Below are 25,930 nucleotides of genomic sequence, written 5' to 3'. Positions count from 1 at the left end.
AAACTTGTTCAATGCTTTAATGTGTAAAGATGTCGGGATAGTAATTCTTTGACAGTGAGTCCCAGGCAGCTCTCTAACCCAGCACTTTGAAAAACAGTTTCTAACCAGGTACAGACAGTTCTGTGACTGAACAGGTCCAGCCCCCGGCTTCCAGGAGCGGAGCATGCCAGACATTCCCATGGCAAAGATGTGCAGCGCCACCATGAGCAATTTCTGCTGCTTGTTTCACACAGGATGAGGAGCCCCACCCACTTCCTCCTGATATCACAGCGGTGCTGAAGTCCACAACCAGCAGCCCTCTGGATTTTCCACTCACCCGTCTCCATATTTCCCACCCCTAGTCCCACAGGAACTCAGAGGGGAGGTCGACAGGAACAGCGTCCCTGCCCTTCGGGCCTCTCTGTGCCTCACACTGAGCTCCCTCGCACTGAGCTCCCTCACACTGAGCTCCCTCGCACTGAGCTCCCTCACACTGAGCTCCCTCACACTGAGCTCCCTCACACTGAGCTCCCTCGCACTGAGCCTGGCCCTTGCTCTACCTTGAGGGCCTTCTTCCCAGGCAACTGCTCCACAGCTAGCCGGGCTGGCGTCCTCTTAGCCTTACTTGCGGCCCTTCTCTAGGCTTCCTCGGCTCGCAGTCATCTCCTACTGTTTCACTGTTCTCGGGCAAGCGCCTCTGTGTCTCCCAGATATGGCCAGCTGAAATATCCTGGGCCTGTCATCTGAAATAGGAATGGGGCTCAGAAGACAGCTCCATGTGTCCTTCCATGCCACCCATCCAACGTCCTGCAGCTGGAAAAGCCAGAACCTGTGAGCGGAAAGGACTGTCAGCAAGCGCTCCAGGCACCTGGATTCCAGAGGCTGCCCTACCAGCGCAGATCTAACTAGTGCCCCACCCACCAAAGCTGGCCCCAAGCTAGGTTAGCCTTGCTTGCTTGGACCCCATGTGGACAATACCGACCTGAGACATCCTCCGTCAGTGCGAGGAGCCTGTTAGGGGCTCCTTCTGGGCATCTGTGGTCTCCTGGAAACCCTTTGGGAGCAGATTCCGGGCCCTCTGGGTGCCCCACTGCTGTCTTGGGCTAGAAGCAGGACTGGAGCCTGGAGAAAAATGGCATTGGCTGGGCAGGGTCATGATGCTCAAGGAGCACCAGGGTCTTGGCCTATCCCTACCCTCCTCACCATCACTTGACCAAGATGGCTTCTCCTCCTCAGGGGAGCCTGGCTGTGAAGGGCTTGACCAGGGCCTGGACGGGGAGGGAGCTGAAGCCTCTCCCCATAGTTCCTGCTGCTGCTGTTGATGAAGCTAGATGGTGGAAGAAGGAGGAGGAAGAGGAGGACTGGGACTCCCTCACATGTGGGGGCGGGAAGCAAGGCCAAGCTCCTCCCCTAGGCGCCGACAGCTCACAGTTCCTGTGAGGAACGCCTTAGAGTCTGCCCCCTTCCCTATCATTCACGTCATTCCTTTTCTTCCCATAGTCCGTCTACACACCTGATGCAGGTAAATGGCGTGGAGGCTCATCTCAGCAGAAACAAGCTCTGGGAGCTGGGTCAGCTTCTGGCCCCCAGTGCCTCCTGGGGACACACAGCTAAAACAAGAAGTACCCAGTTAAGAGCCCCCTCACAGAGGAAGGCAGCCCACGCTTCCCCTCACCTTCCAAGCCCCCTCAGCACCCTAGTACCCTCTCCCAGAGAGTCACCACCAAGCCAGACTCCCCTGCCCCTCAGGTCTCCACCTCACCTGGGGTCCTGGACCATTCGTGAAATAGAGGCGAGGAGGCTGGCTGTGGCTGCAGCCGGGCAGGGCGCTGTGGGACTCAGGTCCCTCTGGGGTGGCCGGGGATTCACCAGGAGGTTGGCCAGGAAGGCTTCTGGCTGAACGAGAGAGAGCCAGAGAGTGGAGACGGGACTAACGGGAGGTCCACAGGGCGACACAGAAAGCCAGGAATGCCAGGGAGAGATGGAGAGTAGAACTTACCAGAGGGGATGTACAGTCACTGAGCACGCCTGGCGTGGGAGGACTCCGTGTCGAGGGAGCACCCCAGGCAGCTGCATCTTGTTGTACCCGGCCCCTGAGGTGTCCAAGGAACTTAGAGCTGTGCCCTGGTGGCCGCCATTGCGGGTGTGCCAGGGAGAACCGCATTAAGGAAAGTTCGGTCTTTCCGTCCTCTGCACGCTGAGAGAGTGAGGCCTCTGTCTGTCCCTCTGAAAGCCACTGTAAGGAGAGTCCTTCTGGTGTTAGGGACACCAAGACACAGGTAGGCAGGATAGAAAATACTGCCCCATGTTCCAGGTGAAGGCTGCAATGGGAACTCCATAAAGATTATCCAGGAGTGGGCAGTGGAGGCAATTGGTCTGGGAGACAGCTAGCTTTGACTGTTTGCCCCCCTGTGCAGCCCAAGGTCCTAAGACAAGCCTGTACCCCACCCTTCACCCACCACCCGGCCCTCTTTGTAGGCAGGGAGCAGTCTTTGCTTCCATTTATTTATTTATTTTTTTTTTTTTTTAAATATACCAGCAACCCTGCAAAGGGCTCTGTAGACCTGGCGTGCTGTAAAGGGTTCTGTAGACCTGGCGTGCTTTAGCGAGGCAAGCAAATGCCTGTCCAGTCAACGTCACAAGGTCAGGGAAGGGCTCTAACCTGAGGATGCCCGTGACGCTTCACATCCATTAAGGCAAAAGAACAGATGTCCCCAACACCAGCCACATCCACGGTGAAGTGATGAAAAAAGTCAACAATTTCCAGAGCACGGGGGCGGAACCAGAAGAGCAGAAACAGCGGGGTCAGGAGTGGAGACAGGAGCTCTTCCAGGAGGGAGACCTGAGGAAGCAGGGAGAGGCTGAGCAGGGATCACACAGAAGAAACCTGTTCCAGATGAAGGCTGCGGTGGGAACCTACAAGTGATCAGGGTCAGGGCCTCCAGGGACACTCTCTAAGGTCTGACGATCCCAACCACTCATTCTGAAGCCTCCTCGTGGAACAACCCCGCGCACCCCCTCCCCCACTCACACCAGCACCACCAGCACCAGCACCACCAGCACCACCAGCACCACCAGCACCACCTCCCAGCCCATGTAGCCCACAACTTCTCCCAGACTAATCATTTACATAGAGACTATGCCGTAGCTCCCTGCAGTGCCCGGTACTCACTGCTCGGTACTGAAGCAGCTGCGACATCTGCCAGTAAGAGCTGGCCCGAGCACCTGCTGCACCAGGCTCCTCAGGGAGGTAATGCATGTGTGCCAGGGCCGCCTGCAGCAGGAGCTGGGAGGAACGCCCCTGACATTGCTCCTCTGGAATGAAGGACCTGGAGGGCAGGATGTGGGGTGAGGGATGTGGTTAGGAGGACAAGCAGGTGGGGCAAACGCTGATGGAGACTTGCTCGTTTGCTAAAGAGAAGGGGCGCACACCAGTATCTCTCCCCCCCCCCGCCCCCATACATGCCATCTAACCTGGCCACGGTGGCTGTGACCCCGAGCGCCGTCATGGTCGTGAGCACATGCTCCACGGCCAACACGTCCTCATCGTAGATGGTGAGCACGAGCAGCGCGGCAAAGAGCGCTCCGGAGAAGAAGACGAGCTGGCGGGCCAGCAGCGCGCGCAGGGGCGCGGGGGGCTCGGCCGCGCGCAGGAAGGCGGCGGCGGGCCGGTAGGCGCGGCCCAGGCGCGCACGCAGCTCGTGCGGCAGCTCGTTAAAGTGGCGCAGCTGCAGGCGGGCCAGGCGAGACCAGCGGCGCGCCCCGAAGGCGCCGGGCTCGCGCCGCAGCAGCTCCACGTGGCTGTAGAAGGCGTGCAGTACCTGCCAGGCCAGCACCAGCGGGCTCAGCGCCAAGTTCACGGCGGCCAGCAGCAGCACCGTGCGCCGCCAGCGGGTGGCCAGGACGCCCCGGAGGTCGCTGCGCTTGTAGGCTTCGGGAAGCTCCCAGCCCCCGCGGAAGAGCGAGAAGGGACCGCGGAAGAGCAGCAAGTCCACGTTGAGCGCCAGGCCGCGGCTGAGGAAGGCGGCGCTGCCCCCCCAGGGCAGCGGGCAGCGGGCGGGCAGCAGCCCCTTGTTGGCCAGCGCCACCTGGTAGTTGGTGTAGCGCAGGATGCGGTGGTGGACGTCCAGTTCCGTCAGCGGCCGTGGCTGCACGCACAGCCCACCGCTCCTCTGCAGCTCCAGGAGGCGAGACTGCACCTCGGCCCAGGGCACCGAGCTGAGCTCCTCCTGAGGAGAGGGGACAGGGAAGCCTAGGGACCGGTGTCCCCCTCCACAAGGCGCACAACCTCCTCGACTCGCTGAGCTGCCTGCGAACTCTAGCCCTGGTGGCCTGCCTCCCCATCGTCGGGTTGTGCCTTCTGGTAACAGAAGCGCTTCTCCATTATTTCATGCTGTAGCCATTAGTCAGTGATAGGCTAAGCCTGCTGTCACCTCTGAAGTGAACCTCGGGGACTGGGACCTGGCTTCCTTTTTTGAGCATTCTTTAGTCCCATATATAAAAAGAATGAGACATCTCCCATCTCGATGCTTTCTGCGAGCGCAAACTTAAGAACAGAGACAGTGCTCACCCCCACCTCAAGTCCACTTTGTACAGTCACATGATTAGCTTCCACACAACCCTGCCTGTGTGTGTCTGCGGGGACAAAATGCTCCCATACTTCCTTTGGAAAGACCCATGTGAGCTGCAAGCTTCACTTTAGCCCGGGCTCCCCAGTCCAGTTATTTCCTCAGGACCTGCCTCCACAGCTCCTCTCAGCACCTTCCCCTCTGCTGGAGGACAGAGAAAAGGAAGGGCCCCATGGCCCCAGCAGTGGCTGTGCCTTGTGCCTCCCTACTCTAAATGCTCAGGACTTTCAAGGAGAAGCAAGACGCACAGACCGATATTGTTAAGATTCAGTCTAAGCTCCACCCCACAGTTACCTGGCAACAGCCAGGTATGCCCCTCCCCACAGTTACCTGGCAACAGCCAGGTATGCCCCTCCCTACAGTTACCTGGCAACAGCCAGGTAGGCCTGGCCTAGTATAAAAGGGCTGCTCAGCCCCCTCCCCCCCTTACAGCTCTTGCCCCTCTAATCCTCACACTCTGCTAGCCTCTCTCTTGCCCCCTCTTGGTCTCTCCTCCCTTCCCAGTCTCTCCACAAGATCGTGGCCGGCCTCTGCTTCTCTACTCTCTCCTTCTCTCTGCCTTTCTCTGCCTCTACTACCCTCTTAACCCCCCTCCCCATGCCGCGAATAAACTATTCTATGCTATAGCATCGTGTGTCTGGTCCCTCATGGGGGAGGGAGGGATGCCTCGGCATGGGCACCCCCTTCCCCCACACTGCCGTAGAACATATTCTCACACCTATTTCTCTTTATCACGACAGATATCTTAACAAAAAACTTAGGGACAGAGCTAGAAGGAACTAGGAGGTAGTGAAGAGACCAAGAGAGTGGCTTCCATTCCAGGTGCCTTAGAAGGCTCTATTTCCGGCAAGCAAGCCCAGCTCCACTGCCTGCAGGCATCCATGTTTTCCTCACTTCCTGCCCAGAGCCTTGGGTAGCCCTCCCCTCTGGCCTGACCTTCCTCAACCAATCAGGATGCCTCCTGATCTCAAAGGGCCCAGTCACAGCCCTTCCTATAAACAGCCATTGTTTTTATCACCCGCATGTGACTGTAAGTCACTGTCATGACCCATCAGTGAGGGAAGGTTCACCCGGGTCAGAGCCAAGCTTGCTAGGTGCTTGAACCTGCGTTACTCCTGACAGACATTACTCCAGGCCTAGGACAGGTGTCACTCTGCTTCCGTCTTTTTGCTCTCCTCAGTGGGTTCTTCCATCTGTGTGACCCCATGATGTCACAGCAGGCTTACTTGGGGAATGTGCAGGGCCTCCCTGTAAAACACCTGGATGTCCCAGTAGCTGAAGAGGTTGCAGACCGAGCGAAGCAGCTGGAACAGCCAGAAGCCAGCAGCCAGGACTAGGAGGAAGACCAGCAGGGGACTGCCGTGGATCCTGCAAGCGGTTGCACAGAGAGGGCGACATAAAGGTGGGAAACCCACAGGAGGGAAATGGTGGTGAAGACCCTCCGGTGCCAATAGGCCGAGGAGGGGTCCTCGGTGAGCCCTTGAGAAGTGCCCACAAAGTCAGCTCTTCACAAAGGACATTCATGCCCTCTGCTGTTTGGATGCTCAGTCTCCCACGAGTGTACAGTGGGCTTTTCCAGACACTACAAGATAAGTGAAGATGTCACATCATCCTGACAGCCCACGTAGCGTGCACTGTGCATTCCTAAGTTTTAAAGTTGTCCCTAAGGCTAAGAATGTGGCTGAGTGCTTGCCCAGCATGCCAGAAGCCCTAGGTTTGCTCCCCAGCACCAAAAATAAACAGTTGTCCTCACCATTAATTTCTAGTAAGGTAAATAGACATGTGACTCATAATTCAAGGCTCTTTGTGATTCCCCGTCGACTTGGGGTATGACTTTAAACACTGCGAGTTGGTCGGTCCCTCTCCCTATCCTTTTCTGAGTCTGGAGGCGGTGTCTAGACTGTCACTTACCTCTCTGCACACTGGGCCGAAGGTAGAATGGCATCTGACAAGGTCACTTTGCTGTGCACTGGCCCAGGTCTTGTATTGTTCTTTGGTTGGTTGTTGAAGAGAACACTGTAGTCCACGCAGCGAAGGAGGAAGGTTGTGAAGGTGACGATGAAAATGAACTGTCTGAGGAGGCATGCAGGAGAGGTCTGGTCAGGCTGGGGGCGTGGCAGACTCCTAGCCCAGTCACCAGACAAGCTGCAGCTCTAGATGCCCCCTGACTCTTCAGAGCCCCAAGCCTAGAACTGAAACGGAGAGCTGGGGCATAGCTCGGTTGGTAGAGTGTCTGCCTAGCATATGTGAAGCCCTGGATTTCATCTCCATGCAGCACGTAAACTGGGGACAGGAGTATGCCTATGATTCTAGCACACAGGAGGTAGAGGCAGGAGGGACAGCAATTCAAGTCTAGCCTAGGATACATGAGACCCTGGATCAAAAATAAATAAACACTAGAAACAAGGAGAGGGAACAGAGCTTAGGGACAGGACTGGGTTCTCACCCCAGTTGGAAGACATCCTCCAGGAGGATACAGCCAAAGCCATTCCGCTGATGATAGCTGTAGATGTGGCAGGTTGGTCAAGAAATATGCCTAGGCCTGTGTATGGACTCTCCTGTAGAAATTCCGCCCACCCTTCTCTGCTCCACAGTTCTCCCCCGCCCCCACGTCCCTCTGCTCCACAGTCCCCCCACATCCCTCTGCACGCTAGGCACAAAGGATATCTTGGTGAAGAAACTGTCCAGGTTCTGGATGTGATGCCAGGAGCCTAGGCACAGAGAAAGTGTCAGGACTTGACATTGTCCCATTTGTGATTAATTTCTCTATCAAACCCAAACCTGCCTCGAACCCCCAACCCACCCAACCTTCCGTATAGCCACACACTCACCGCGGAGTCCTTCAGGAACGTGAAGCAAGGGTTGATGGTCCTCCCCATGGGTGGGTGAGTCTTGAGACCCCTCAGGGTCACAGTCCTCTAGCCGTTCATAATCCTGCTCAGGGATCAGAGGGCCTATCCGCAGCCCAGGATGGTCCTGGGGGCACCGGCAGGAGGGAGGGGGAGTAACCGAGGCCAGGGGTGGGGTGGAGTGGGACCCCCATGAGGGGGAAGCAGAGGTGTGTGTCACTGTGGGATGGGCCTGTGTTGAGGGTGTGGCTGGGGTGGGTAAGGCATTGTGTGGAGGCTGAGAAGCCCCTGCCTCCTGCATCATCAGGCAGGGAGACCCTGAGGCAGAGGGGATCACTGAAGAGGAGGAGCAGCTTCTTGTACGAGGGGCAGGGGACAGAGAGAAGACAGAGATCCTTCCTCCCCCGAGTCCCCGACATGGAGAAGCAGGCAGAGGCAGTGCCATAGGGAGCAGAGGCACTGAGCTGGGCCCCAAGTCTCCCCACCGCCCCCGCTGCCTCCTGCTCCCCCCCCACCCCATTCGTCTCACCATTGGGCGGCAGCTTCTTGTGAGCGGCTGAAGGGACCGGACTGCTGTTGTTTCCACAGAGGCTGGTAAAGCTGAGCAGAGACTACAACAAGGACCAGGACAACAACAGCACCAGGTGACTCAGAAAGGGCAGGTCTCAGGCATGCCAGCCCTCAGCCACCGCTGTGATCACTCACACTCCTTGCAGGGCAACCTGGGGCCAAGCTCCATGCCCAGGAGGGACACCAGTTTGGGAGGCAGGGGTTCAAGAGCTATTGGGACTAGAAGAGACACCTATGCTAGCTGCATTCAGTCCTCGAGGGCACAAGTGGTAAAGACATGGCAGCTGCCGCAGAAATGATAAGCACAGAAAGCAAACTCTTGTCAGAGGGCTCTAGAGTCTGGGGATGGAATAGTCAACCTCTCATTCCTACAGTTACACTTCCTTCCCTTCACACCTTTGGGTACCTATGGGTAGAGAGTGATTTAGGGCCACTCGCCCAAAAAGATGGTCCATTCAGATTTCCCAGCACTTAGGAGAAGACAAAGGCAGCAGGATCAGGAGTCTGAAGCCATTCTGGGCAACATCTCACCCTATCTTTAAAAAAAAAAAAAAAAGCTACATATTTCTTTCTCGGGAAGCTTTGCAGTCAGCTAGGAGAAAACAAGAAGCAACGAAAGAAGGCAGCACTAGCCATCTTGGATTTGAGGAGAAAAGCCTGGTTCCTTGAGAGTTCCATTATGTCATCTTTATCCTCTTGAACCCCGATATGCTCTCCTCCATGTCCTGACCTGGTGTTGGGGTCTCCTGAGAAGTGTCAGCAAAGGAAGGTGGGACGAGGCGAGGGCTTTGGAAGATAATTGGGATATGCTGGATGGACTGGCTCAGTTGAGTTCTTTGTTGTTGCCTCACTGGGAGGAGGGGCCCAGGTGGCTGGTCTGATGGCTTGCCCAACGCCATTCCCAAGGTCCTGAGTCACCAAGTGCCCTACTGAAGCCCGTGCCTGAGATGCTGACTTAGCAAGCAGGTGTCAGGGCCTTCAGCGATCAAACCAGTGTTTCAGAAACAAACGGAGAGGCAAGCAGTGTTTCCTAGAACATTTCCTGGAGGAGCATGGAGGACATCCATGGAGCATCTCACAAGTTTAGCCCAGACTGCCTGGTCTTCTTATATAACAAGAGCTCGTGACTTCCATACTTTTGTGGCTGAGTAAGGTGCAAAGCTATGCTTTGTGGCAAAATGGAATCTCAAGGAAGTGGGGGTTGAGAGGGACAGGAAATTCCCATGACCTTTCTGAGACCTCCAGAGAGATAAGGTAAGTGTAGCTTTAACTGGTCCCTACCTCTGACGTCACTTACACAGCATTCTTTGTAGTATATACTTGTTTAAGACTACCTCTACACACATCCTGATCTCCTCAGCCCCAATCTAAAACAAACTCTGGCTCATTGCTCTATCTAGTTTCATTCTACATTCTCATATCCAGAGCATCCCTTTGCGCCCCTCAGCTCAAGAAAAACAGAATCCCGGAAGCACCGCCAATAAATGACAATGATACTACTAACACTAATAACAATGTTCAAATGTCCAGAGAGCAGATGCAAGCCAGAAATGGCGCCCCCTGGTGGGCAGTGGGCAATAGCGTGCCTTTCCCTGACAGAAGCATGAAGGGAAAAAGGTATGAGTCAGAGGCAGTCCCACCAAGAAGCCACAACCCAGTGGAGGAGGCAGTTAAAAAATAATGACACAGAAGGCATAGTGACTCAAGACTGTAATCCCAGCACTGGGAAGGAAGGATGGCGAGTTCAAGACAAGCCTGGGCTATAAAGAGAGTCTCAGGCCAGTCAGAGCTCTGTGGCAGGGGGTACTAAGGGAGATAATTATAGCCAAGAACAAGCTTAGCCCAACTACTGCACCAGCTATTCGCGTTTGAGCTGGAACCTTGGCCAGTGATTCAGACCCAAATGAGAAAGAAACCTAAAGGTTAGATCTTAGGTTGCACTTTGATAAACTTCAAGACCTACATACTAATAATTCACAATAATTTAGTGTCAGTAGCAGGATCACACAGAGTTTTTCAATGCATTGAAAAACTTTAATCTCCAGGAGTTTGAGTCGCCAGTGGTGGCATGTCACGCGCATGTATGTTTTTGTTTGGTTTGGGTTGAGGTGTGGGGGTGGGGGTTGGGGGTGGTGGTGTTTTAACTCCATGATCCGTTTTCACTCATTCCTTCTCACGGAACCACCACTCTTCACTCCCTGAAGATGCCAGGGCACATAGAGATTGTCTGGAATAACTCTATAGAAACGGCTCGGGGTCAGAAGCGCCAGGCTGTCTACCAATGTGAGAATGAACGTCACATAACCCCCGACCCGCACCCGCCTAGGCCACTGGTAGCTTGAGCTGCTTCTGCTTGGTCCCGCCTACAGCCAACATTTTATCCAATCACAGACTGCGATAAGACTGATATGTCTTTCCTCCAATCACCGCCGAGATGAGAAGGGGTTGTCGGGATGGGGGCCATAGCTAATATGGAACCCTCGGTAGGATAAGTGCGAGATTGCCGTTGCTCGCTGCCCCTGTTTTATTGCCTCAACATGTTAGTGCACTTATTTCGTGTCGGAATCCGGGGTGGCCCAGTTCCAGGATGGTCGCTACAATCCCTGCGCTTCCAGACGTTCTCAGCCGCCAGGTAAAAGAACAAGAGCAACTTAGAGTGGACCATTGACCGGCTGGCAGCGCGCGGGGCCCGCCGGGAGGTGTAGTTCTGGGCTGGCGCGGGGCTTGCTGGGAGCTGTAGGCTAGCCCGCAGGGTGTGGAATGTCACTCTCCAGGGAATTGACCTCAATTATTCATGATGCATTGTGGGTGCCAACAGGAGGCTCCGCAGGTCTGCATCCACTAGCAAGTCTGCATCTACTAGCGGTCAGGACTCAGCCGGACTCCAGGGCGCTGGCCACACCTAGTCACCTCTGCCCCCTTAAGGGACGCCACTCGCTGCTCTCATACACTCTCTGGTAATCCACCTGTAGATCTGTAATTGGTGTTCATAGACTTTACTATTGATGGTGCTTCAGGATTAGCCGAAATTTTAAATGATCAAAAGCGATTCCTGAGCTGGCGAGATGGTTTAGCAGGTAAAGCCACTTGCTACCAAGCCTGAAGACCTGGATTCTACTTGAGAACTCATTGTAGGAGAGATGCAATTTCGGCAACTTACTTCCACTGTCCCAAATCCACTAAATAAATAAACACATCCGTACATTAAAAAAAAAGTTAATCCCTAGCTAGGATCTATTGTGACTTCAAGGCCAGCCCAAGCTACACAGTGAAATATCAGCAGCATCCGCCTTAAAGCCCGAGAGTTGCTGGAAATTTGAAGCCAACACAGACTACATAGTGAGTTCTGAGTGAACAAAACAAATGAGGAATTGATTCTTAGAACTAGATGTATCATCAGGAATCAAGTCAGTCTGAACAGGGCCTAGTATCCATTTACTCAGGAGATTGAGTCTAAATCCAATACACAGCGGAATGTATAAACGTTGTGAGATCCTGTATCAAAATAAAGAGTAAAAGGGCCATTCATATGATTCAGTGGGTAAAGATAGTGTCACCAACATGATCCCCTGAGTTTGTCAGTCCCTGGGACCTACATGTGGAAGGAAAGAACCAACTCAAGCTGCCCTTTGACCTCCACTTACTTTGGAGGGCAAGTGTGTGTGTGCACACACTCGCACACACACACATGAATAAAATGTCATGAATTTTAAAAATAAAGAGTAAAAGTAGATCTGAGGACATGGCTCAGTGGTAGAATTTTATCTATTTATTTATTTATTGGTCAAATATGACTCAATTCCTAGTACCCTGGATGGAAAAACAATCTGATTTTTTTTAAGATTTATATATTTTATTTTTACATATGTGAGTATACTGTAGCTGTACCGATGGTTGTGAGCTGGGAATTGAACTGTGGTTGCTGGGAATTGAATTCAGGACCTCTGCTCGCTCCAGCCCTGTTCACTCTGGCCTAAAGATTTATTTTATTATTATATCTAAGTACACTGTTGCTGTCTTCAGCCACACCAGAAGAGGACATTAGATCGCATTACAGATAGTTGTGAGACACCATGTGGTTGCTGGGAATTGAACTCAGGACCTCTGGAAGAGCAGTTGGTGCTCTTAACTACTGAGCCATCTCTCCAGCTCCTGATCCATTCTTGGTAAGATTAAAAAAAAAAAAAGAAAAGAAAAGAAAGAAACAAAAAAACCTAACCCACATTGATCCAGAGAGAATAATGGGTTGAAAGCATGCAAGAATCTAAAGTCTCTTAGTAATTTTTTTTTATTTTTTATGTACAGTGGTATTTTGCCTGCATGTGTGTCTGTGTGAGGGTGTCAGATCCCCTGGAACAGACAACTGTGAGTTTGCAGGTAGATGCTGGGAATTGAACCCTGGTCCTCTGAAAGAACAGCCAGTGCTCTTAACCACTGAGCCACCTCTCCAGCTCTTTGTTTTTAGTTTAGTTTTTGGGTTTTTTTAACATTTATTTATTTAATATATGTGAGTACACGTATATAAGAGGGCATCAGATCCCACAACCGCATTGTAGATGGGAACTGAATTCAGGACCTCTGGAAACGCAGTCAGCACTCTTAACCACTGAGCACTATTTTTAGGTGTTTGAAGACAATGTTTCACTCTGTAGCTCTGGCTGGCCTGGAGCTCTCTATGTAGACCAGTCTGACCTTGAACTCATGGCGACCCCCCTACCTCTGCCTCCGAGTGCTGGGATTATAGGAGTGCCCTCTACCCAAAACCTAGAATTTAACCGTAAATAATCTACAAGAAGCGACTGTTTCCCTGACAGGTCCAGAGGAAGGTTTCCTAGGGTGGGTATCTGGGAGGCCAGCCCATCTGCTTGGTGGAAGGAGGAGGGCTGGCCAGGGAACTCGAACTGGTGCTGGGAAGTTTTCCACCGATGGTTGGCAGTCCCCATGGCTTCTTGGTTTGGAGGAGCTGAAATAAGCTAGAAAGTAGCCATGATACATTATTAATGGTTTGAAAACAGTCTTTAAAAAGACTGAGGGTGTTGATAATATTTGAACCATAAACAGCACAAGGTAAGATCAGATAAATGAATGTGTTCATTTTAGTTCGTGAAACAAATTTAGCAGATCAGGGTTATTTTGAAAGGAATATAACAGAAACTATCAGAATATTTGGTTCGTAATGAACATATTTTGTGAAACCTTTTTACTTTGGCATTCACACACACACACACACACACACACACACTTGGTACTGGGTTGTACTAAGTGCAGTGCACCATTTCAGCGACAGTAAATCTGTATGTTTGCAAAAATTGCAGTGGTCTGCCTTACAGCATATCTAACAAGGGCATATACAGCTCAGCAAACATCTACTCAATAGATATCTTATATCCCAGAGTTTCCTAAGTTCTGGAATATAAAATATGCCTCTGCCCCCTGAGTAAGTCTGCTGGAAAATTAAGACAGTAGTACAGGAAGAAAAGAGAGTGAGTTTTATCTGGATACACATAAGGCATAGTGGGGGGTGGGGGAGAAAAACTAGACATCTGTTAATTATGAGTGTGTGTGGGCACATGGGCACAGGTGTCAGGACAGCAGCGGGGCGCGATCCGCTCCAGCTTCCTGACCGACATGCTGGGATCACCGCAGGCCCTGTGTAAGAGCGCGCCCGGACTGCTCAGCCATCTCTCCAGCCCCTATTTTATTTTATTTTAAAACCAGGTTTCACTTTGTAGCCCAGACTGGCTTTGAACTTGAAATCTTCCAGTCTTAGCCTCCCAAGTGCTGGGATTTCAGGAATGCACTGCCACACCCGCTTACATATTCTTTCTTTCCTTCTTTCTAAGTCTTTCTTCCTTGCTATATTTTGAGCACTGGTCTGTGTACTTTTGGCCAGATAACTTCTGCTCCAAACTGGTCTCCTCTGTCCGGTCCTTCCCCTCTGACTCCTCCCTATTATGACCTCTAATTATTACCTTATCCTAAAAACTGCAGATAGCCTTAAAAACCCCTCCTGAGAAGGTGGCCTTCTCAGGTCCCAGAGCTTTGCAGACTGGAATCAAAGGCCTCCCAAGGCACCTGTTTCCTCTGCCTCCCCGTGCCCTGTCAAAGCCACGTTGTTGCTCAAACTCTTCTCTCACGTGGGCCCTCCCTAGGGCTCTGGTCTGCCCCACCTCCCCACCATCCCCAGTGTGGATTTAGTGAGTGTCTATTCACCAGTGCCTTTTCTGATGCTGCGGTCAAACCCAGTAGCGCCTACCCTCTGAACCCTGTGCTTCTCCACCCCACCCTCACCCCAACCAGCATGACCCCCGGGGAAGGAGATCACGTCCGATTTGGTCAGCTCCATATTCTATGACACAGTAAGTTTACAGGTATTTTAAGCAGCCAAATCTACATTTCCATTTTATACACATTGGACCTGAAGGATGACAAAAATCAGTCCTTTGTGTTTTTCTTTGTTTCCTCTGTCAGCAGTCCCACAGCAGTTTAGAGGAACATATGGCCCACCTCATTCCTGGGAACAAATAATACCATCTCTCACTCAGTTCTTCTCCTTACCAAGTGAGAATAAGGGCATCTTCCAGGTCCAGAGCTGTGGCCCATTAAGTCTCTCTCGCTAGGTCACGTCTTCCGTGCTGATCACCTTGCACATGTGCAGGGGTAGGCACAGAGAAGAAGCCCACCCCCAGGATTCTCTCGGAGCCTTCCTCTAGAAAGCCTTCTTGGTCTGTCCCTGTAGGCTGGAGATCTGCATTGACTAGGTGGCTGGAGGCTGCATAGGGTTCTTGCTGGCTGATGTGGGCTAGACAACAGTGCTAGAGGCAAAGGCTCTTAGGATTGTACTCTGATAGCCAAACATTCCACAGCTGCTCCACATGTGAGCAGGTGTCCTACAGATCAGCAGTGCTTAAGAATGTGCTAAGGTATTCTTTCTGGGTGAGGTAGCACATGTCTGTAGTCATAGCTATTCAGGTGTCTGAACCAAGAGCAAAAGTTGAAGGCCAGGCTGGGTAATATTGGAAGATATTATCTCAAAAGAAAGCTGGGCAGTGGTGGCGCACGCCTTTAATCCCAGCACTTGGGAGGCAGAGGCAGGCGGATTTCTGAATTCAAGGCCAGCCTGGTCTACAGAGTGAGTTCCTGGACAGTCAGGGCTACACAGAGAAACCCTGTCTGGGAGGGTGGGGGGAGGAAAGTAAAATAAAAGCATCTGTGCATCTGTGGGAGAGGCTGCAGATACACTGCTGTCCCAGAAAGCAGCCCAGCCCTTCTGGGGGGGGGGGGGGGAGGTGCGGGTGTTAGTCTTTTGAAGGGCAGCAGGCCCGGGGCTGTCAATGCCTTTTTCTACCTGCAGGTCCTCAGATGACTGGATCAGTTCACGCCTCCTGCGGGCTGTAGCCCAGTTCCGGTCACAGCTCCGGGCTCACCTCCCTCGAGGCCCACCAGCTTCCCACCGGAGCCCCTCTGCCTGGTGTTGGGTTGGAGGGACCTTAGTAGTCCCCGCAGTCCTGTGGCAGCATCCCCGTCTCTGCCTTATAGCACGATGTGAGGCCAAAGGGTCCCCTCCTGCCCAACCCAAACGTGCTTCGGAGCTGCGCTTTAACTGGAAGCTATTCTGGCGTTTCCTTCACCCCCACCTGTTGGCCCTGGGGATAGCCATTGTGGTGAGGCTTTCCCTGCTCCTCCATGCTCAGGCCAGGAAGGGCTAGGCAACTCCAAACCTGAGCTGCACAGGGGTAGCATTCCTGCCTTGTGGTGATGACAAGGACAGCCTAGGCTCTGGGGCATCAGGATAACCTGTGCAAGGGGCTGAGTCTGTGGGGTATGAGGTCTCAGAGGGGCACTTCTGTGACCACATGGGAAGCCACAGTGTGGACAAGGCAGGGCTAAGGAGGGGGAGAGGAGAAGCCAGAGCCGGGGAGGGGATGAATATGGCTTCCTCTCCAGGTTTCTGTCCCCTCTGTCCCTGTCCCAGCTGGCCTTAGGTGCAGCACTGGTGAATGTGCAGATCCCCTTGCTCCTGGGCCAGCTGGTGGAGATTGTCGCCAAGTACACGAGGGACCACGTGGGGAGTTTTGCGTCTGAGTCCCGTAAGCTCAGCATCCAGCTGCTCCTACTGTATGGTGTTCAGGTACAGCCGGGTAGCAGGGCCTGGGCTCACAGCAGCCTTCTTGGAGTGTCCCTAAATGCCAGGCCTCCCTCTCTTACAGGGACTGCTGACCTTTGGATACCTAGTGCTGCTGTCCCGCATTGGTGAGCGCATGGCCGTGGACATGCGGAAAGCCCTTTTCAGCTCCCTGCTCCGGTACTAGCAGCTGTAGTGGGTGGGGCCAGGGTAGACAGGGTAAACCACGAGGTCTAGGGGGACAATCCTGAAGTACCATCTCCTCTTCCTTCACCTGCTGCCGTCATGTCTTACCACCAGGCAAGATATTGCTTTCTTTGATGCCAGAAAGACCGGGCAGCTGGTGAGTCGCTTGACGACGGATGTGCAAGAGTTCAAGTCGTCCTTCAAGCTTGTTATCTCCCAGGTCAGTGGTCAGGCCTGTGCGGACGCTGCGGGCCAGCATCGCCTGCCCCAGCCCTGACATCCTGCCCAGCTCTTAGTGTAGACTGTCTGAGGAAGGTATGAGAGACAGGGAACAAAGAGTTCGGACAGACGGAGGCGCTGGGAAAGTGTCAAGGTCAGGACAGACTGCTGCTCCATGCTCTGAACCCTGCCGCCCCCAGAAAGCCATCGTGAGGCATTTATGAGTGACCCTGACAGAAGCAAACTCACCTGACCCAGCATGACCCCTTAGCACCCGCCCCCACCTGGCGTCTAACTCATGCCTGACTGCTGCACACTGACAGCCCACCCTGTGCACCCCTCCATCACCTGGTCCCAGGTCTGGCAGCACCCTGGCCCTAGGCAGTCTGTATTCCTGTGCAGTCCAGCGTGTCCAAAACAGACACAGTGCATTTGTCTAAATAAAAAGGGTCTGACCTGTGAACATTCTCACCTATCCCTTTTGAAACTGATAATCAGATCCTGGCTGGCCAAGAAAGGAGCTCATTTAGGAGCCCGAGACTGCCCCTTGACCTCCAGGGCTCACACCGCTGGCCTAGGCCTCATAAGCCCAGAGCTGTGGCCAGCCTGCCGCAGAACACTCACCATCAGGTGCCAATGCGCCGACATCCTACCCTCCTCTTACCACTCAGGGTCTGCGCAGCTGCACCCAGGTGATTGGTAGCCTGGTGTCCCTGTCCGTGCTGTCCCCGCGCCTTACACTGATGCTGGCTGTCGTCACACCTGCCCTCATGGGAGTGGGCACCCTGATGGGCTCAGGCCTCCGAAAGCTGTCTCGCCAGTGTCAGGAGCAGGTACTGGAATTCTTGACTTGTCCCGTGGTTCTTCGCAGCATCTCTGGTCCTTCCTCCTTGCCCTTCCTTCTGCCTCTTCCTGTCTGCAACTACTTCCTATTTCCCTGTCTCCATGCAGATTGCCAGGGCCACAGGTGTAGCAGACGAGGCGCTTGGCAATGTTCGGACTGTGCGGGCCTTCTCGATGGAGAAGAGGGAGGAGGAGTAAGTCCTGGGACAGCGGAGCATGAAGTAGGCCCTGCTCACCCCCTCCCCCGCCCCGGCCCTCGGCCCAGCCTCTTCCTGCGTGCCCAGCCTGGCCTCTCTTCCCAGACGCTATCAAGCAGAACTGGAGTCGTGCTGCTGTAAAGCAGAAGAGCTGGGCAGCGGCATTGCCTTGTTCCAAGGGCTCTCTAACATCGCTTTCAACTGTGAGTGAGCAGGGCCCTGCCTGGGAGGGGAGGGGGCGCGGGCTAGCGGCAGACGGCCTTCACATGCCCAGTGCTCCTAACGCCGAGGACCACGTCTGTGAGAGGTCCCAGCTTCTGACTCCTACGGGATGTTAAATGACGTCATCCCTTAGCTTGTGGAGAATGCTGCAGGGCCCCCTTAAGGAGTGTGCTGTACACCCCGATGTTAGGAAGCCATTCTGTTTCTCCAGCCCTTTATGTTTTCATTTATGTGTACATGTGTGTCTGTGTGTGGGTAGGTGGATGTGGATGTGGTACCTACGGAGGCCCCAGAGCGGGAATTGCAGGTGGTTGTGAGCTGCCGCTGTGGCTGCTGGGAACTGACTGGTCCTCGGCATGAGCAGTGTGTTCTCTTAACCACTGAGCCGTTGTCCCGGCCCTTTTCTTTTTAAATAGAGCCTCACTAAGTTACCTAGACTAACTTCAGACTTTTTCTGCATCCCAAGCTGCCTTGAACTCATGAATCTCCTGCCTCAGCCTCATAAGAATTGTTATAGGCCTATATCGCTCTACCTGGCCTGCCCATCTTGTTTAGCAAATTGGAGTTGAGGGCTGAGAGTCAACTGGTAGCAGTGTAGGGGTGAGACTCAGGACTCAGTCTTCACCCCTGCACTTCCCGCCTCACTGCCTGGCCCCTTTCCATATAGGTATGGTCTTGGGCACCCTATTCATTGGGGGCTCCCTTGTGGCTGGACAGCAGCTGAAAGGGGGAGACCTCATGTCCTTCCTGGTGGCTTCCCAGACAGTGCAGAGGTGAGTGGGGACCACTGTCACCTCTCAGGAGAGCTCCCCGTACCCATCCCACCCTGCCACCCTTCCAGAACCTCACTCACTAGAACAGGGATGTCAGGATACGTGGGGGAGGGGCTGCTGCCTAGCACCAACCCTGGTCCCCCAGGAAAACATAGCAGGGTGGATCCTCCAAAACCTCCACAGGAGCCTTCTGAGGCGCCACTGGGCCTCCAGTCAGGGATGCAGCAAGTGTCAGACAGCTCTCAAGCGTCCCTGAGAAGCCTTCAAAAAAAATTAATTGTGGTGAAATCGACAGTGGAAATGTAATTGCCCTGGCCATTGTTAAGTGCACACTTTGGAAGTGTTACACGCGGCCCAGTGTTGTCAGCCCCCACCGACACCCATTACTAGAACCTTGTCTTCCTTTAAACGTTAGCTCCCTGTTCCTCCTCAGCTCTGCACCTCCTTCCGCTTCCTGCGTCCTCTGACTCTGAGCATACTGAACGCCACGCAGAAGTAGTCCTTCCCGTATTGTCCTTCCCTTGGGGCCTGGATGGTTTCACCCAGCACAGTGCTTGGGGGCAGCCCTTCGTGTGGTGTGGCTTGTCTCAGGACTGGATACCCTGTGGATACCTCCCTAACAGGCTTTTTAAGGGCTGCCCCGGCCTCAGGCCTTTCTTAGCATGAGGCGAAGACCCCTGCCCACAGGCAGGTGCTGCTTGTGTAACTCCTGCTTAGCTGAGCCCCATCCACCCTGTGCGGCCCACCTGGGGCTCGTCTGTCGTGTTGGCCACAGGTGGCCTCAGTGGGCTGCCTCAGTGGGCTACCCCAGCAGGCCCCAATTGAATCCTTTCTCTCTCAGCGAAACCCAAGCACTTCCTACTGTTGTTTCTACCTTGCTTTCCCCAGACGTAGCAAATATTTCTTTTAAAAAAGCATTAAATATATGTTATGATAAACATTTAAAGAGTGAGAAAGCTGTAATAAATAAAAAGCAAAGACATGTTAGCCCCAACCACATCAGGAGTTCTCCCCTTCTCAGATTGGCCCTTCCCTACAGAGGGGACACTCCTCGTCATAGTGGTGCCCTGTCCCTGCCCAGCTTCCTCTCTTGCCATTGCTGTAACTCCACGTTTCTTAGAGAAAGGCCCAGTGTCTGGTTGCTACTGTCTAGTGTGAAGTGAGGCCAACCTGGAGATGGTAGGACAGTCTTGTCCGCAGCATAGCCAGGGGACTACAGAGCAGAGGACGCTGGTTCCCAGCTACAGGAGCACTGCCTTTGCTTCCCTTTCTGCTCCACATCAAAGACCCTCAGACCTCTGGCCTCGGAAGCCTTATCTGCCCAGTGGCCCCGCAGCTGACCCTCCCTGCCTGTGCTATCTAGGTGCTCTGATTGTGAAAGAGGTGGAGATCGCCGTGTCCTTCTGCTGCCTTGCCTTCCTTGTGCTGACCTAACTCCCTGGTCAGTGTGGGCCCCAGCTCCTGATGACGTTCTAGTCCTGAGGACTCAGATGAACGACTCGGCTCTCTTCCCTGGGCATACGCCTCCCACCTTCATGTTGTTACCTGCCTATTGCACTGTACAGGCCTAAAGAGCGCTGTGCTTAGAGTACAGGGCCACCCAGAGAGTAGCCTTTGCTGTCTCGGGCCCTGGCCAGGTCACCATCGCCAGCCAGCAGTGTTAGAGGGCGTGGCCTCCTTAGGAGCTGCTGTTTCTCTCTGCCTCCTGCTGTGTATCCAAGGGCCCATGTGTCAGGGCTGGGGTCCAAGGGAGGGACGAGCGGGGCCTCACAGCTCAGCTAAGTGTTCCTGTTGGCAGAGAATGGATGGTTCCCAGGTAGGGAATTTGCCCAAGCCAGTTTACTTCATGGTAATCCAGGCTGGCCCTATTGTCCCAGCTCTCAGAGCGAGGTCAGAGCACTCCCATGAGTCATGTGTGTTTTGGTTTTCAGTTGTGGTTGGCCCCTTTGCCAGGCTCTCATGGATTCCTGGTTTCCTGTGAGCTGGTCACATCCACAGATAACTCACCCACTTAACCCTCCCTCCACGGCCTTCCTATTCCTGCCAAGTGCCTACTGCCCAAAGCCTGCCATAACTGTTTCCGTGAGGGCTTTGGGGGGCTTACCCGGCACTGAAGGAGTGAACTCAGTCCGTGGCTTGTGGGACAGCAGTCTTTCCTCTTCTCAGAAAGGGCCCATTGCACTCGGTGAAATATCAAGTGGGTTGGCTGCCCCACTGGGGACCGTGACTCATCCTCCTTCTTAGCCCTCCGCAGGCGCCCAGCCCCAGCCCTGCCAAGACAAGGGAGGTGACCCACCGTCTAGACAGATAAACACATGGCGTCACCTACACATGCCCACTTGTAGGGCAAGCCCACAGTAAAATCTATGTCAGGAAGTTTGCTTTGGGGGCGTCCCTTTTAGTCCCCTGTCTCTATTTTTCTTCTGAAAGGGCTTAACTTTTTCCACCTGAATTTGAAAGTAAGTCCAGCCTTAGATCTGACCTCCCACTGTGAAACTATCCTATCCCTGTGACCTCTGTCTAAGCATCAGCTGGTGGAGACCACAGGATCAGTTAGGACCCCCGGTGGGCCATCTTCACCCTGGTTACTGAAGGCCTGGGAAGCACGTGGGCACACCACTGAGTCCCAGTCCTTCATCATCCGCTGCTGCCTAGCGCCTCTCCAGATCCTGGCTCTGGCAGCAGGCACTGTTAACTGAAGAGGGAACAGCAGCTCAGGGATCGGTGTCCCAGGGTCCCAGGGCTCATGTGAGCCCTGCTGATGCCTTCCCAACACAGCCTTCCCTTCTCTCTGGCTCTTGTTAACACCTCTTCCCACTCTTTCCTCTGGCAGGTCTATGGCCAGCATCTCTGTCCTGTTTGGTCAGGTAAGTGAGATTGTCCCAAGTCTGAGTTAGAGTCCCCATCCATCACTAGAGAGGTGTGAGCCCTGTGTGTGCGTGCATGTGTGTGTGTGTGTATGTGTGTGTGTGTGTTGCTGCTGTTGCTGTGAATGCTGCCTATAGTTGGGGGTGGGCAGAGGAAGAACAAAGAACAAGTTTTTTTGAACCCCAAGACCACAGTCTGGCTCCACCCTACTATGAGAGATTCAAAACACAGTGCAGCCTTCTGGTAGCAGAAGCCCCCCTTCCATGGGAGCCCCAGTTTTTATCTCAACCACAAACTGGACTCCTTCTGCAGGTGGTGCGTGGGCTGAGCGCAGGAGCCCGAGTCTTCGAGTACATGTCCCTGAGCCCTGTCATCCCATTGACCGGGGGCTACTGCATCCCCAGCAAGGATCTTCATGGTTCCATCACTTTCCAAAATGTCAGCTTCAGGTCAGCATTGGTGGGTAGGCTAAGAAAAACGGTCTTTTGGGCTGAGAATGAGGGGAAGTCAGCTGAATGCTTCCTGTGAACAAGGCCCTGGGAGGTAACAAGGCCTTAAGGAGGTAAGGGCCAGGAACCTGATCTGACTGGGGCTCTCTTGGCCACCCCCAGCTACCCCTGCCGACCTGGCTTCGAGGTGCTCAAGGACTTCACCCTGAAGCTGCCCCCTGGCAAGATTGTGGCTCTTGTGGGCCAGTCTGGGGGAGGTAAGAGAAACCTCGCCATCTTCCATCCTCTGCTTCGTATTCTTTGGTAGCCACTTGGAGCAGGGCTGGTCGCCAGCCCTCCATGGTTCCTGCTGCTGCCTGGGATGGGCATCCTCCAGTGCTACCAGGGTCTGCCTTTAGCCGGGCGTGGTGGCGCACGCCTTTAACCCCAGCACTTGGGAGGCAGAGGCAGGCGGATTTCTGAGTTCAAGGCTAGCCTGGTGTACAGAGTGAGTTCTAGGACAGCCAAGGCTACACAGAGAAAGCCTGTCTCGAAAAAAAACAAAAAAAAAGGGTCTGTCTTTGCTGGGCAGTTCTTCAAAACCCTCCTCTCCACATCTCCCCCTCTCTCCAGGAAAGACCACAGTTGCGTCCCTGCTGGAGCGCTTCTACGACCCTGCTACTGGCACAGTGACGCTGGACGGGCATGACCTGCGCACTCTTGACCCCTCCTGGCTCCGGGGTCAGGTCATAGGTTTCATCAGCCAGGTGAAGAGCAGAGCTGGGCAGGGTCTCAACAGCAAGCCTGGGGCCCTGTTCCTCTGAGGACGTCTGTGGTCGTCATGGTTCCTGGCCGTCCTCTGGATCCCGGATGTCCCTCTCCCTCTGTAGCTTTGTCCTTGAACTCCAGAGCGTAGACACAGCTCCTGTGGGCTGCAGGCTTAGGATCCCTAAGCAGCAGTTCGAAGGCTGCCAATAGCCACACGCAGGAGAGGCCAAAACTCACATGGCCTCCTATTACTGTAGGGCCTGCCCATCATCACCTTTGGTGAGGTGGTCTGTGTCCTCTTTGGGGATGCGGGGGTGGGGGGACTCTGTTTCCTGTTAATGAGCCACCCTGCCCTCACGTGATTAGCATTTGGTTTTGAACTTCAGACCTGCCCTGCAGCATGGTCCTATGCACATGTGCCCAAGTTTTGAGGCTAGCTCAGAGTATAGCCTGTAGATCTATTTCTGTGTCTACATTCCACTCAACCTTGCAGGAGCCAGTCCTGTTTGCAACGACTATCATGGAGAATATCCGCTTTGGGAAGCCGGACGCGTCCGATGAAGAGGTGTATGCAGCTGCACGACAAGCCAATGCCCACGAATTCATCAGCAGCTTCCCTGAGGGCTACAGCACTGTGGTTGGTGCGTCCCTTGACGGGAAGTGGGTCAGCAGGGCAGTGCTGAGGCTCAGGAGCCATGGTTCTACTGGTGTAGACTACTCAGCGTGATGCTTGAGAGGGACAGCTAGGAGTCAGTCAAGCCAGGAAAGACCAGACCGTGGCTGGGGGACAAAGATGGCTTTATGGAAACAAAAGAACCTGAGCCACATGGCTCGGGCATAGCAGACTAGACGGCTCTGAGAGGAGGCGGAGATTAGAATAGCAGATGTAAATGGGAGGCCCAGGCCACAGGCACCGAGGACTCGTGTGCTCGAACCTACCACAGCCCAAGACAGCAACTAGGGCCCCTCTTAGAACTTTTCACGTTCTTCTGGTTCTCTTGCTCTTCAGTGGCATCCCTCAGCACCACAGGCTGGTGTCCTGTGAAGGCCTTTTCTGTCTTCAGGGTACTGGACCATACAGTGGCACACTAGCTCATGCCTGTGACAGCCTGATCTGATGTACATCCCCACAGCTCTTCTGTCGTCTCTGGGGCTGTTTGTACCATATACAAGTATGACTGTCCAGCTGTCTGACTGTGCTGTGTAGAATGTTCCAGCACCTCCTGGGGTTTCTCTGCTGATTGACAGACCTTTCAGGCTGCACCCATCTCTAGCAGCTCCCCCCCCCCCCCAAGCCCTCACAGCTGTGCTCACATGCCCAGGGCTCTCTGCTGCTCTGATGGGTGGCCCTTGTCACCTCTTGGTGCTGCTCTAATGGCGGCCCTTGTCACTTCTCTCGGTGCTGCTCTAATGGCAGCCCTGTCATCTCTGGTTGGTTCTTCCTTGCTTCTTCAGTTCTGGTGTGTCCCTCATTACCGACCTGTGACCCTGCCACCGCTTGGCAGTCCCTCCCAGGTTGTCCTCTGTGGCTTCAGATCCCCCTGTGGTTAACATCTGTGTGCTGCGCAGCCCGTTCTCGGGTGCCGAGTGGTCGTACTGCAGCCAAGACCAGAATGCAGGAGATGGCTGCCACTGCAGGACCTGGTGGGAGCTCGTCTCGGGAGGCCCACCTCCATGCGGGCCACTGGTGCCTGAGTGCACTGTCGTGCTGGAGCACTCAGACGGACAAGTATGAACACTAAGAATTACTTTAGACCCTGTCCTGTCCCCTTCCTAGGTGAGCGAGGTACAACCTTGTCTGGTGGCCAGAAGCAGCGCCTCGCCATCGCACGCGCCCTTATCAAGCAGCCCACAGTGTTGATCCTGGACGAGGCCACCAGTGCGCTGGATGCAGAGTCTGAGAGGGTGGTGCAGGAGGCCCTGGACCGGGCCAGTGCTGGCCGCACCGTGTTGGTCATTGCCCACCGGCTCAGTACTGTCCGTGCGGCCCACTCCATCATTGTCATGGCCAGTGGCCAAGTCCGTGAGGTCAGTCGGGCTGGGAATGGGCAGCGGCTCGGTGGCACAGCTAGGCTAGATGAGCACCTGGCCTGCTTCCAGGTGCTTGAGGTCATGTTCTGGGAACAAAACCCCAGCAGACCAAGGTCTTCCTATCCTTGGATAAACCCAGACTGCTACTCTCTGGGAAGGTAGAACCATAGGCTCCCAGGAGCAGAGGATGTGTGTATTGTTGGTAGAGACTGAGGCACAGCTGGCCGCCCAGAGGCTAAGATGCAGAGAGGCTGTCTTACAAACTTGTGGGAGCAGTCAGGCAGAATCAGAGCACACAAGCGTATCCCGCAGCCATAGCCGAAGGAGACCTCTCAATGTCTCCTGAGCAGAGGTGGCATTGGCTGATAAAGCTGTGCCCAAGGTTGTTCCTTTCCAGTGAGCACAGAGTTGTCAAGTGTCCCTAGAAGGGTCATGAGCTTACGTGGCTGTGAGCCTCACATTGATAGAGATCAGCCCTGTTGGGACTCTGAGTTTAACTCTGTTGAAATGACCCTCCTCTGTCTTCAGGCCGGGACCCATGAAGAACTCCTTAAAAAAGGCGGGCTCTATGCAGAGCTTATCCGGAGACAAGCCCTGGATGCTTCACTGACCTCAACCCCACCTGCAGAGAAGCCTGAAGACCCCCTGGGGTCAGGTCACTGCAAGGCCTCGGCCTGAGCCTGGAGCTCTGCTGGGGACAGAGTCCTTGAAGACCAGTGTGCTGGAGTGTGGCCTATACCACCGCTCCCTTAGAGGGGCTGGGCCCAACAGCTGGGTGGGAAGTGGCTCTCCTCCCACCTGCTCCGACCATCCTGACTCTACTCTGTGGTCACCTCTGGGATGTACACCTCTGCTTGATCCTCTCAGGCTGACCCGTCTGCCCGACGACACTCAGTTCAGGTCCTCACTCCAGGGGACTGCCAGGCCTGTAATCCCAGCACTTGGGAGACAGAAGTGGGAGGATCAAGAGTTCAAGGCTATCCTGGGCTACATAGTGAGACCTTATCTCAAAAAAAAAAAAAAAAAAAAAAAAAGGAAAGAAAAAAAAAAACTAAATAAAAAAAGACAAATGTAAGAGAGGCTGAGGCTGTAGCTTGGCAGCAGGATGCTTGCCTGCCATGTGTGAGGGGCACAGATGCCATCCTTAGTCCTGCAAATGAGAAAGAAAACCAGGGCTACAGGTAACCCAGGACCACGCAGGCTCTGCCTCACCGTACGTAGGAGCACACATCCCAGCTTTACTC

General features: G+C 54.0%; 2 protein-coding genes across 2 annotated transcripts; one reads left to right on the top strand and one right to left on the bottom strand.

The window, feature by feature from the left end:
- Nucleotides 1-28: 28 nt before the first annotated feature.
- Nucleotides 29-7,988, bottom strand: Atg9b (autophagy related 9B). The gene is made up of 14 exons (XM_052173040.1): nucleotides 7,439-7,988; nucleotides 7,275-7,318; nucleotides 7,054-7,118; nucleotides 6,519-6,680; nucleotides 5,834-5,975; nucleotides 3,454-4,208; nucleotides 3,152-3,308; nucleotides 2,642-2,821; nucleotides 1,979-2,215; nucleotides 1,742-1,875; nucleotides 1,493-1,589; nucleotides 1,183-1,306; nucleotides 962-1,101; nucleotides 29-808 (listed from the first exon to the last, which is right to left on the bottom strand). The coding sequence occupies exons 1-13, from the start codon at nucleotides 7,986-7,988 to the stop codon at nucleotides 977-979; spliced, it is 2,772 nt and encodes a 923-aa protein (XP_052029000.1). The 3' UTR covers nucleotides 29-808; nucleotides 962-976.
- A 2,493-nt stretch (nucleotides 7,989-10,481) lies between these two features.
- Abcb8 (ATP binding cassette subfamily B member 8) lies at nucleotides 10,482-25,718 on the top strand. Its single transcript, XM_052173020.1, has 16 exons — nucleotides 10,482-10,658; nucleotides 15,381-15,690; nucleotides 16,002-16,157; nucleotides 16,237-16,331; nucleotides 16,452-16,557; nucleotides 17,228-17,389; nucleotides 17,508-17,593; nucleotides 17,702-17,799; nucleotides 18,486-18,591; nucleotides 21,425-21,458; nucleotides 21,772-21,908; nucleotides 22,071-22,165; nucleotides 22,521-22,654; nucleotides 23,149-23,296; nucleotides 24,433-24,683; nucleotides 25,215-25,718. Exons 1-16 carry the CDS (start codon nucleotides 10,564-10,566, stop codon nucleotides 25,362-25,364), a joined length of 2,163 nt encoding a protein of 720 aa, XP_052028980.1. The 5' UTR covers nucleotides 10,482-10,563; the 3' UTR covers nucleotides 25,365-25,718.
- The last annotated feature ends 212 nt before the right edge of the window (nucleotides 25,719-25,930 follow it).

The sequence above is a fragment of the Apodemus sylvaticus genome, chromosome 2 (assembly GCF_947179515.1).
Source record: "Apodemus sylvaticus chromosome 2, mApoSyl1.1, whole genome shotgun sequence".
Lineage (NCBI taxonomy): Eukaryota > Metazoa > Chordata > Mammalia > Rodentia > Muridae > Apodemus > Apodemus sylvaticus.
Note: the sequence above shows the minus strand (reverse complement) of the source record. Positions and strands in the feature narration are given on the sequence as shown.

Excerpts from the sequence above, each read along its gene's own strand:
- Atg9b (XM_052173040.1), bottom strand. The coding sequence starts at position 7,988 with ATGGTGAGACGAATGGGGTGGGGGGGGAGCAGGAGGCAGCGGGGGCGG. Across the intron at positions 7,119-7,274 it reads TGGACAGTTTCTTCACCAAG|ATCTACAGCTATCATCAGCG; the intron begins ATATCCTTTGTG and ends CCAACCTGCCAC. Across the intron at positions 5,976-6,518 it reads TCGGCCCAGTGTGCAGAGAG|GATCCACGGCAGTCCCCTGC; the intron begins GTAAGTGACAGT and ends AACCGCTTGCAG.
- Abcb8 (XM_052173020.1), top strand. The coding sequence starts at position 10,564 with ATGTTAGTGCACTTATTTCGTGTCGGAATCCGGGGTGGCCCAGTTCCA. Across the intron at positions 15,691-16,001 it reads CCCTGGGGATAGCCATTGTG|CTGGCCTTAGGTGCAGCACT; the intron begins GTGAGGCTTTCC and ends TCCCTGTCCCAG. Across the intron at positions 21,459-21,771 it reads TCTCTGTCCTGTTTGGTCAG|GTGGTGCGTGGGCTGAGCGC; the intron begins GTAAGTGAGATT and ends CTCCTTCTGCAG.